The sequence below is a fragment of the Myotis lucifugus genome, unplaced genomic scaffold (genome assembly GCF_000147115.1).
Source record: "Myotis lucifugus unplaced genomic scaffold, Myoluc2.0 scaffold_10, whole genome shotgun sequence".
Classification (NCBI taxonomy): Eukaryota; Metazoa; Chordata; class Mammalia; order Chiroptera; family Vespertilionidae; genus Myotis; species Myotis lucifugus.
This window is the reverse complement of record NW_005871058.1, coordinates 15,703,620-15,715,182: the sequence shown is the minus strand read 5'-3', so window position 1 is coordinate 15,715,182 and position 11,563 is coordinate 15,703,620. Positions and strand designations below refer to the sequence as shown.

Genomic DNA, 11,563 nt, shown 5'->3' with positions numbered 1-11,563 from the left:
TTTTGTTTGAATATGTTATTTTTTAAAACATAGTTTACATACAGTGAAATGTATAGGTCTTCAGTGTATAGTTTGATGAGTTTTGAAAAATACCTATACCTGTTTAACCCAGAGCCCTGTCCAGATATCGGTCATTTTCATTTTCCCAGGGAAAATGGCATCATGCCTTTCCCAAGAAATCCCCACTTCTGCTCCTAGACACAATTACTGTTCTAAATTCTACCCCCTCAGATGAGTTCCTCCTTCATAGATATTCTCTACTATGGCAGGAGACTGTGAAGACTCTTTAATTTGGCTTCTGGCCTGCAAGTGATTTTATTAGTGGCTCAGCTTGATCATATTGGGCTTGGTTACAGTAGGGGATAGATCAGCCTTGTTCCTGAGCCCTGGCAATTCTGGAGTTTCAACTGAATTCCTCTGGTATTCAATAAGGCTTTTCCTTTCTGGCTGGGGAAGTCGATAATGTGGTCCAGCACTGCTCTGCCCAGAACCTTTGATGGGTTTGTAGCTTTGTAGCAGTGTGCCAGTCTGAAGTGTCTCTCCCTGCATGGAGAGCTTAACATTTGAACAAAGACTCGAGAGGACACTGACTCAGATTGGAAGAGTTCTCTGTCCAGCTACCTTCTCTCTGGTACCCTTCCCTACAAATAACAGGAGGCAGCCAATCAATGATTCTCTCTCATCATTGATGTTACCTTGGTGGCCCAGAAATCCAATCTTTATTTCTTTTACTCAAGGAGTTGCTGTTCTGTGTTTGGACGCCACTTCTTAAATTAGACAGTGATTCTTAACAAAAAGACAGAACAATCCAAAGTAGACCTCATTTTTATGTATTTGCTTCCAGTTAATGATCACACTCCTGAGTTCTATGTTTTCCAATTTTGTCCAATTTTGCAATTATACACAGCATAATTGTACATTTGATGAAAATTACTCTATCATGGCCAGAACTGATAGTCCCATAACAGATTAATTTTTACTTACATTTTTTTGACATCCCATTTTGGTTGATTAGCCTCTCTTTAAAGATAGAATAATGTATTCCAAATCAATCATCTATGGGTATTTTAGGATCAAATAAAATAATCTTTGAAAAAATATGTCTCTTCACAAGTGATATAATTTCAGAGTAATTACAATCTTAAATTTTTAATATAATGATTATCCTAATTTTTTATTAACATACACATTGTAGGTAACATTGACTTAAGTAAAGATGAGTTTGAAGTTCTAAAAAAATATATCATCTGGGGGAGAATAGACGCTCATCATTTTTTTCTTAAACTTTCCCAATTAGTACCCTATTGGCAAAAGAGTCTGTACTGGTACATAGCAAATATAAAATTTATTTAAGATGTTACATTTTATCTTATAATTAAATGTACACAGTGAATAATTATGTTGAGTTTGATTAAAATATAATGATCTCTCCTCACCTCAATCTTTGAGCAAAATTGAGAGTCAGGAATGTATACTGTGTTAGTTCTATCTGCAATTGTGGCCTGTACATAAGTAGTTATACCCTGCTTAGAAAATTTTGTAATGTATGTCTACATTTGTCTGAGAACTGGAAACATTGATTTGAATTTGAATATTTGGTCTACTTAATTTCAGATGTTAATATCTGAAAGAGTTGCATTTTATAGCTTTGTAACTGAATTTTCTTTATATCCATTTTGTATAAACAACTCAAATTGAGGACAAGTTTAAAGAAAAATAAATGTAATTCACATATTTAAAAATTTGAATAGGATTTATTACATTTAGATATGGTTTATTAGTAGAGATATTAATATTGCCAAAGGGTCACAAGTAATCTTGTCCCCCTCTGTTTTCCTCCCTTCAGATAAGTTAGTTACTGGTTTAATACAAGCATCCATCCAAATCCTTACAAATGGGTGTGGTATATATTTCTAAAATGCATTGTGAACTGACACTACAGAGAAGTTGTAATTTAACCAAGACAACAGATAATTAATTTTGAATAATCCAAACATTTTTGGTACATATTTCAAGAAAGACAGACTTAATACAACAGCATGCATCCTATATAATAAAAGCCTAATATGCTAAGTGTTCAGTCAACTGGTAGGCTGCTCAACCAATCAAAGGGTAATATACTAATGATATGTTAAGGTCGCTCAACTGCTCACCATGATGTGCACTGACCACTAGGGGCAGACGCTCTGACAGGTAGTTTAGCTTGCTGCTGGGTCCAGCCGGGACTGAGCGAGATGGGCTGGACATGTCCTGGAGCCCTCCCGTAGTCCCTCCCTGGCTGGCCAACCTCCCATGTCCCTCCCCAGCCCCAATCGTGCACTGGTGGGGTCTCTTGGTCTGGCCTGTGCCCTCTCATAATCCAGGACTCCTCGGGGGATGTTGGAGAGCAGTTTCACCCCAATTCTTCAGGCCAGGCCGAGGGACCCCACTGGTGCACGAATTTGTGCACCAGGCCTCTAGTATTTAAATGTTTGAGGGGACTCTATTCTTGATCTCGTCAACTATTTTAAACTATGTAAAACCTTAGTAAAGTAAGAGTGAGATGCATTGATGCATTTGTGATACTAAGTGCTGCACAAAATACATTTTACATCATTTATCTCAAGTCAGCCTATAATTTCACATACTTACAGTTATTTATTTTAAAGATGCATTAGTGGTTTGCATATTATAACAACTGGTAAACAACAATACTCAAATAGACAAGTAGCTCTCAGGATATAAATGATTATGACTAAGACTTCCAATTCTTTCAGAAAATTATTAGTTTACAGTTTAAGTGGACTTTGGCATTCTACATACGGTTTACTTTTGACCATTGAATAAATTCTTATTGCTGACAGAAATAAAAATGTGCTGGAAATATTTACAATCTCAGGCAAAATCACAAATGTTCCCCATCTGTCTCTGCATAGAAAATGGATCAATTTATTGTAGTCAAACTTTATTACCTCTATAATTCCACGTACATTTTCACTAGGCAAAATTGTCCTTTCTCCACTGAAGAATTTTTTTTTATGTCTCTTTTAAATTTCTACTCTTTTTTCAGCTTCTCCATATGCTTTTTATAGGCCAAGGTTTTTATAATTTCAGATATATTCTTAGTAAGCATAGGGAGATACAAGTTTCCATAACTATCTGATTTTGCATATAATACAATTGCATGGCTTCAAATGTTCATTTAATTATTAATGAACTTTATTAAAAGGCAAAACAGAAATAATACAGTGTTATGTAATACTGGCTTACTTTTCTATCAAGTCCCCTTATGTTTTTGTCTATTTTGTTTTAATGCTGCAATTTCTAAACAATTGTGTTGCTAATTTTCCCAGACAATAAGTTAGGTCACCGGCATAGAAAATAGATTTAGAGTTTTAAATGTTATCAAAGAAAGGGAAGCAGGGCATTTTTTTTTTTGGTTTGAACATGGACTCTGTGTTTTAGAATTTCAGTTAACTTGGATGCTAATGAATGGAGGTCTGCTTTGTTTCAGTTGGAAGCAAACCTGTTTCCAACTATTCTAGAGCACCACCTTCTGGAAATGAAGTGCTTCTCTAAGTGTCACAAAGCAGCTCCTTGTGATTGGTAGAATCATGATTTTGTACTGAGAAGAATCATGCCTCATGAGCGATATATCTCTATTAAGCAAAATTACAGTCTCTGCCAACCTTGAGGGGTTAGAGTTAAGAAAGACACCAATGTGTGGAAAATGCAGGATAAATGAAAGGTATTTTTTAACTGCTCTATGAGGAATAAAATTCTGTCAAGTTTACTTTTTTATTTTTATTTTTTTACTTGTTAGACCTAAATGACAATGTCATTCTGCTTCCATAATATGTGGCATCTGGGGTAATAGTACATAGAAATATGTAACACTATTGTTTAAAACCATTAAGGACAAGCTAAGCCTTAGCAGTTCCAGTTAATACGTTCTAAGGCTAATAATGAATATACATTTTATTGCCATAAGACATGGGATAATCAGCCTTTTTCTTTCTAATTCTTACTACATCCAGTTAATTAAACTTATAATTAACTAGAGTTCAGATTTAAGTTTAGGGCATTCCATATTTTCCACCTCCAAGAAAATATTTTCACTGATTGGTCTTTTCAACGAATTCTGCCTTGATAACATTCTTGGGAATGGTTATACGCCTCACTGTCTTGTGATTGGTAATCTGTACATCGTCTGTCTCAGCAACACTCATATATTTTAAAGCTCATGTCTCTCCAGCATGCCCTCCCTTCCAAGCCCAGTTGGGGTGCCTTAGTAACTCCACATAGTTGGATTCCCTGGCTTTATTCCCACCCCCCTGGTACCAGTCCCTGTCTGTCTAGCTTCCCTCTGTCTCCTCAACATAATAGTGTATCAGTTATTAACAATTTTAACATATTTATTTCTTAAAAACATCACTCACTGTAGGAACATCTTTTCTTGGAGAGAGGGGGAGAGGGACTGGCAGACCAAATTTTTGAGCACATGTGCAGTCCAAAGAGAGCAATACCCATAGCAATAGAAAATAGCAGATTGACTACTTTTTCTAGGATGAAATCCAACAGCCTCCAAGCCTATTAGGTGCCAGATACTGTTGGGTGTGCTTAGTTTACAGATACTATGTGCTGCAGTCCTAATAGCAAAAAGCACCCCACTGAGTCAGAGAGATTTTCATAAAAATAGCTGGTCAGAACTATTTCATTGGATTCATTATTATGCTTCAAATGCAGTAGTACAGAGGGGAAAAAATGAGGAAAACTTGCAAATAAACAAAATCCCTTGATTAATAAATCTAAAACAAATACATATTGAGTCAGAGCAGAGATAAAATAAATCACCTCAATGAGCTAGATGGTAAGAGCAAAACATGTCCCAAGGTATTGTCTTTATATATAATACTAGAGGCCCAGTGGATGAAAATTCATGCACTTGGGGGGGGGGTCCCCTCAGCCCGGCCTGTGCCCTCTTACAGTCCAGAACCACTCAGGGGATGTCCACCTGCTGGCTTAGGGCTTAGGCTCACTCCCCGAGGGATCAGGCCTAAGCTGGCAGTCAGACAATCCTCTGGCAGCCTGGGAGCCCTTGGGGGATGTCTGACTGACAGCTTAAGCCTGCTCCCTGCAGTCGGACATCCTTAGGGCTTGTGACTGAGTGGAGCTCCCCCTGTGGGAGTGCACTGACCACCAGGGGGCAGCTCCTGTGTTTAGGTGTTTAGCATCTACCCCCTGGTGGTTAGTATGCATCATAGCCACAGGTCATTCCACTGTTAGGGTCAATTTGCACATTATCCTTTTATTATATAGGATATAACTTACATGTATAAAGAATGTGGTAATTTTAAGGGTTATTAATATGTACAAAATATCAGCCATTGACTAAAGTTGAGGAACCTCTTCTAATTTTGCCCTTGTTAGTAAAGGTTATTTGGGTTTCAAGTTGGTTTAGGAGCGGGAGGGGAAAGAGAGAGAGAGAGACCCTGACTGGCAAGACCATCAACCTTGAGGTTGAGCCCAGTGACACCATTGAGAATATCAAAGCTAAAATCCAAGACAAGGAAGGCATCCTACCTGAACAGCAGTGTCTGATTTCTGTGGGCAAACAGCTAGAGGATGGCCGCACTCTCACAGACTGCAACATTCAGAAAGTGTCCACCCTGCACTTGGTGCTTCGTCTGAGGGGTGGTATCATCAAACCCGCCCTCCACCAGCTTGCCCAGAAGTACAACTGTGATAAGATGATCTGTCACAAGGGTTACTCCCACCTGCATCCACGTACTGTCAACTTCCACAAGAAGAAGTGTGACCATACCAACAACCTGTGCCCTAAGAAGGAGGTCAAATAAGGCCCCTCTACTACCTCCTTGGGTCCACAGGGAAGCCTTCTACCTGAACTCTGAACCCTGTGACCATGAGCCTCAATAAAGTTTCTCTTGTGTTGATTGGAAAAAAAGTATAGTTGACTTCAGACACTGCTTGACCTATGATTCCAGTGCTAATCATCAGAACTTGGTTTTCTTTTCTTCCTGTTCCAAGTTTGCTTTCCTCTATGTCTGTTCCATTCTTGTGTCCTTGGTAGCTCTCGCATACCATTGCCACAGTTAACAATCCAGGGAGTTAATTTCTGCTTATATTCTCGCTAGTTTGAAGTTCACTGATTGATTGTACTTGTTGGGCATGTCACACATCTCAAAAGAGATGTCCACACATCTTGAGAAAAGTATCTGGAGCCTTTTGAGTATTATAATGTCTAAATCTGGTCTTTCTGGATCTCTAGTACAGGAAGATATCAGATCGCTGTACCCCCTACCCCTGAATCTGTTTTGGAAACAGAGCTTATGAGATTTCCCACTGAGACATCAAGAAAAACACTGGCACATTAAAAACTGTGAGAAGTCCTGCAGTGAGGAAACACATTTCTAGAATTAATTTATTACACATTATGGTTTACAGAGCATATCACTTTTATCAGCCCATTGCAATATCATTTAGGAAATTTTGAGATAGATGATCTCCAACATAACAGTGAATGATTCTCATCATCTTGGTCTATTGCCAGTAAATATTCAAGTTAGAATATTCCTCTTTTCCTGCTTCAGAGTTGCCCAAGCAAACAATTGATTATAATTTGAATTTCTATATAAGCCAGCCTTTGGGGAGAGAATGTGCTAGTTTTCACCAGTAGAAATTTCCAGTCTGATGACAGTCATATTGTTAATGGTAACTTACTAAATTAGACTCCACTTTATATGTTAACTACAGGCCCTCAGTCTGGGGTCCCTTGGCCTGGTCTGTGGGTATCAGGCTGAAACCGGCTCCCTGACATCCCCCCAAGGGGTCCCAGATTGCAAGAGGGCGGTTCTTGTGTGATGCACCCTGGAATTGGTCTCCTTCCTCTCTGGTTCCAGGTGCATTACCTGAGAACCGCAGCTGCCAAGTCACCACAGCTCGGCAGCTTCTGCATTAAGCACCTGCCCCCTGGTGGTCAGTGTGTGTCACAGCTTCCAGTCAGAACATCTGCCTCCTGGTGGTCATTGCATGCCATAGCTACCGGTCGGACGGTCAGACTGTCGCTTAGGCATATATATATATATATATATATATATATATATATATATATATATATGACATAAAGTTGCAAAAGTATTTAGAGAAAGCCTAACAATTTTATGATATAATATTGAAATGTAAGTAAGTCTTTCACCATAAATAAGTTTCTTTTCATTGTTAAATTATATTACTCCAACATCAAAAGTATAAACTGCAGATTTTAACTCTGAGTAAAAATGGGAATTTTTTTGAAGAGGTAATAAAATATAAAACTAAAGCACTGTGATTGTAAATAAGAAATACCCTCAAAATCAAACTATATGTTACAGAATATGTCCTGTTTTCCTTCCATTAGTGTTTTCCTAATTTTTTTCTCACACTATGTTCCTAAGCAAGTATATTAAAATACAGATGCTCATTTAATCTTTTATAGTTCTGTTTAGTTCATATGTTTTATCATTTGATCCTCAAAAAAATTCAATGAAAAAGGCTGTGCAAGGGAAAATACATTTTCCGTATAGTTGAAAAATTGAGAGCCAGAAGGAATATAGCACTTGCCTGAGGACACTTGGGAAAAACAATAACCTTGGAATCTCGCCCTCATCTGTGACTTTAAAAGTAATCTTTTATCATAATCTACCTTGTTCACTTAAAAAGAAAATATTGTGCTTTCTTCTTGGACACTATCAATAGTATGTATTATCTGTGGTGCCTAATTTGTATTTAACTCCATATCATCATCCAACATTTCTGCTGTGTTGTGTGTGTGTATGTTTTTTAATCCTCACCCTAGGATATGCTTATTGATTTTAAAAAGAGAGTAAGAGAGAGAAACATCAATCGCTTGCTTCCTGTAAGAAACCTGGCCAGGGATAGAACCTGCAACCTAGGTATGTACCCTGACTGGGAATTGAACTCAAAAGCTCTTGGTGTACGGAATGATGCTGCAACCAACTGAGCCACCCGGCCGGGGCTGCAGTGTTTTTTTTAAATGAATGTTTATTGTTAAAAGGGTATTGTAGATGTCTTCTCCTGAATTATTCTCCACAATTCCTAGCAACCTGATTATATCATAGGCGTGCTGAAGCTGTGCCTCACCAAATAATGATGGGAAATTCTACTACTCTCCTGACTTTGGTAACACTTCATTTTAAAAATCTCTTTTAGAAAGGTAAGAGGTCAGATAAAATGATCAAATTCATGTGTCTCCTGGATTAAGGTAATTCTCAGAGACCCAGAAAATAGGTACAACATGAACTCAGAATTCCACCAAAAGTAATGTAAATGTGTCTACCAAATTTTCTATTTTATTATACCCTCTAAGCAATCCACAAGAACCTCCAGAATTCCAATTTATTAAATGTCTGCTTCCAACTGTTTGACCACAGCTGTTCTATTGGAATTACCTTAGGTTTCTTTTATTTTCCTTTTAGGCTCTGCTATTAACTTCTGTTATCAGGTTCTGTTATCTGGTTACATCTATTGGCTTGCAGTTCATTTTTTACTTTTGTAGGAAAAAATGTCTTTTTTTCCTAGATGTTTTCTGTAGCAGATAGAGTTACTTTGCTTGATTCTATATCTTTAATTTAACAAGATCACATTGACAGCTAATATTATTTTTATCAATATTTTATACTAAATGCATAAAATAGGGACTTCATGTCTCATAGTTATTACCACACTGCATGTTGAATGATAATTGTCATTTTATTTTCTCTTACTGAACATAAACTCTTGAAGGCAAAGATTTAGCCAACATTTTCTGGTATATATATTTTTTTATCTATAGTAAAATCTAGCACATAAATATACAAAGAATGATTATAATATCAATGAGCTTATGAATGTACTTTAAATATTATTAAAATGATAGATTCACTGTGGCACCTGGTGTCACATTTAGAGCTTCTGAATTTGAAATTATATGTGAAAATGCTAGAACCATCGGAAATGAGTGTATGCATTAAAAATGAAAGCTAGTTTCATAAACTGGAAGATGAGAAAATCTGAATTGATGGATCTATAATAAGGACTTTATTCATCTCACCACTGGTTTCTCCAGGGTTCAGCACTCACTCTCACTAATTACTCTTTTTCAACGGCCTACTCTACTTGGGGCTAAAATGCCTGCAGTTATCTGTGTTTCTAAAGTTTCTATTTCACCCTCTTCTTTCTTTGAGTTCACATTGTTTCAGGTTGAAGCCAAATTCTGACCTTGACAATATCATTTCAGTTTCATTTTTAAGAGTTTCAAACCAAGATCCTCAACAATGAAAAGATTAGCAACAATTATATTCTTGCTATACCCTGATTTCTCAACAATTCTTATCCAGAAAAACTATCCCTTAAATTAAAAAAAAACATACATTGAAGGAAACTTTGCTAGTAATCCTACTTCATTTATGAATCAATACTTTTTATAATTATTTAGGCATTTAGATGATCATATAAATGCAAAAAATATTTTATACTCCACATCAGTATTACTTACCTTATAATTTCTTCTTTATTTAAATTATGATTTCTCTCATCATTTGAATGCAAACAGGTTGAGTTCAGAAACTCATTTCATGTTTAATGATTGACCACAGCATTGTGAAAGGAGTTTTGTTCACCCTTGATTTTATCTTATCGGTTGCTGCACAAATAAAATTATATGCTCCCATGCTTTGTTTGAGCACCTTCAGTAATCATTTTCTTCAATCTCTTCCGTTAACACTTACTGTGAACACATTTCATATATACAACTAAAGAGTTACCAGCAATAATCCAGCTGTTTATTCCCCCCTTTCACTAACTCGCAAGCCTGGTCAGGTGATCAAGGCTATACAAAAACTCTAATGAACCTCTAATAGGAACTATTATTCTTTGAGATCCTCACTTTCTTTTTCTGATACCCATATAAAATGTAAAAGTTTCATTAGTGGATTTGGAATGAAAGGTTTATGTTGTAGCTTTATGCTGTAATGTCCTCTCTATAAGGAGATTACTAGATTTATTTGTCTTAAGGAATGCAGGTTAGTCTAATTTTGGTCTTAAGAATCTTTTATCCCCTTAACAGTAAAAACCACCGAATAACTTTTGTTCATATAGTTTATATATATTAAGATTTATCATAATAGAAATTAAAATTGAGAAACATTTAAAATATCCATTATCTTTTATCTGAGTTTATTTTTTCCAGGTTTATTGAAATAACACCGTGCTAATTTAAGGTGTAGAACATGTTAATTTAATACATTTATGTATTTAAAAATGATTATCACCACCTGACCAGTGTGGTTCAGTGGTTGAGCATCAACCAATCTATGAACCAGAAGGTCACGGTTTGATTCCCAGTCAGAGCACATACCTGGGTTGCTAGCTTGATTCCCAGTAGGGGGTGTGCAGGAGGTAGCTGATCGATGATTCTCTCTTATCATTGATGTATCTATCTCTCTCTCCCTTTCCCTTCATCTCTGAAATCAATAAAAATATATTTTAAAAAATGATTATCACCTAGCATTAGCTAACACCTGTATCATGTCACTTAACTACTATTTCTTTTTTTGTAGTGAGAACATTTAGATCTACTCTCTTAGCAACTGTCAAGTATTATAATACATTATTTTTAACTATAATCATTATCTTTACATTAATAGTATATCCCTAGAATTTTGTACCCTATGATCAACATCTCTTGATTTTTCTCATCTCTGATCCCTGGTAACCACTACTTACTCTGTTTCTATGAGTTTTTTGTTTCTTTAAATTCCACATACAAGTGGCATCAACATTATTTGTCTTTATCTATCTGACTTATGTCACTTAGTCTAATGTCCTCAAGTTCCATCTATGTTGTCACAAATGGCATAATGTCCTTATTTTCATTGTTGTGTAATATATCAATATATACACACATCACATCTTTTTTATATATTCATCCATTCAAGAACACTTAGGTTGTTTCCATCTTTTGGATATTGTAAATAATGCTGCAACAATGTATATATCTAGTGATATTATTTTCATTTCCTTTGTGTATATACCCAGAAGTGGGATTGTTAGATCATATGTTGGTTCTGTTTTTAACCTTTTAAAAAATACATATTTTATTGATTTCAGAGAAGAAGGAAGAGGGAGAGAGAGATAGGAACATGAATGATGAGAAAGAATCATTGATCGTCTGCCTCCTGCACGCCCCCAACTGGGGATGGAGCCCACAATCTGAGCATGTGCCCTTGACCAGAATCAAACACGGGACCCTTCAGTCTGCAGTCCAATGCTCTGTCTACTGAGCCAAACTGGCTAAGGCCCACATACCTTTTTAATAGTATCAATTTATTTTTCTACCAACAGTGCAAAAGGGTTTCTTTTTCTTCACATCCATGACAACACTTGTTAGCTCTTCTCTTTAGGATGCTAGCCATTATAGCAGAAAGTCTCATGATCCTTTATAATTGCATGGTGTCAGTTATAAATATGTTAACTTATTTTAAGACAACAATAAACTTTTATATAACATAATAAATAGCACATTTTA

The 11,563-nt window shown here is 36.3% G+C and overlaps 1 protein-coding gene across 1 annotated transcript; it reads left to right on the top strand.

Moving 5' to 3' along the window:
- Positions 1 to 462: 462 nt before the first annotated feature.
- LOC106696261 (ubiquitin-60S ribosomal protein L40-like) lies at positions 463 to 5,837 on the top strand. The gene is made up of 3 exons (XM_023749836.1): positions 463 to 500; positions 5,432 to 5,553; positions 5,641 to 5,837. The coding sequence occupies exons 1-3, from the start codon at positions 463 to 465 to the stop codon at positions 5,835 to 5,837; spliced, it is 357 nt and encodes a 118-aa protein (XP_023605604.1).
- The last annotated feature ends 5,726 nt before the right edge of the window (positions 5,838 to 11,563 follow it).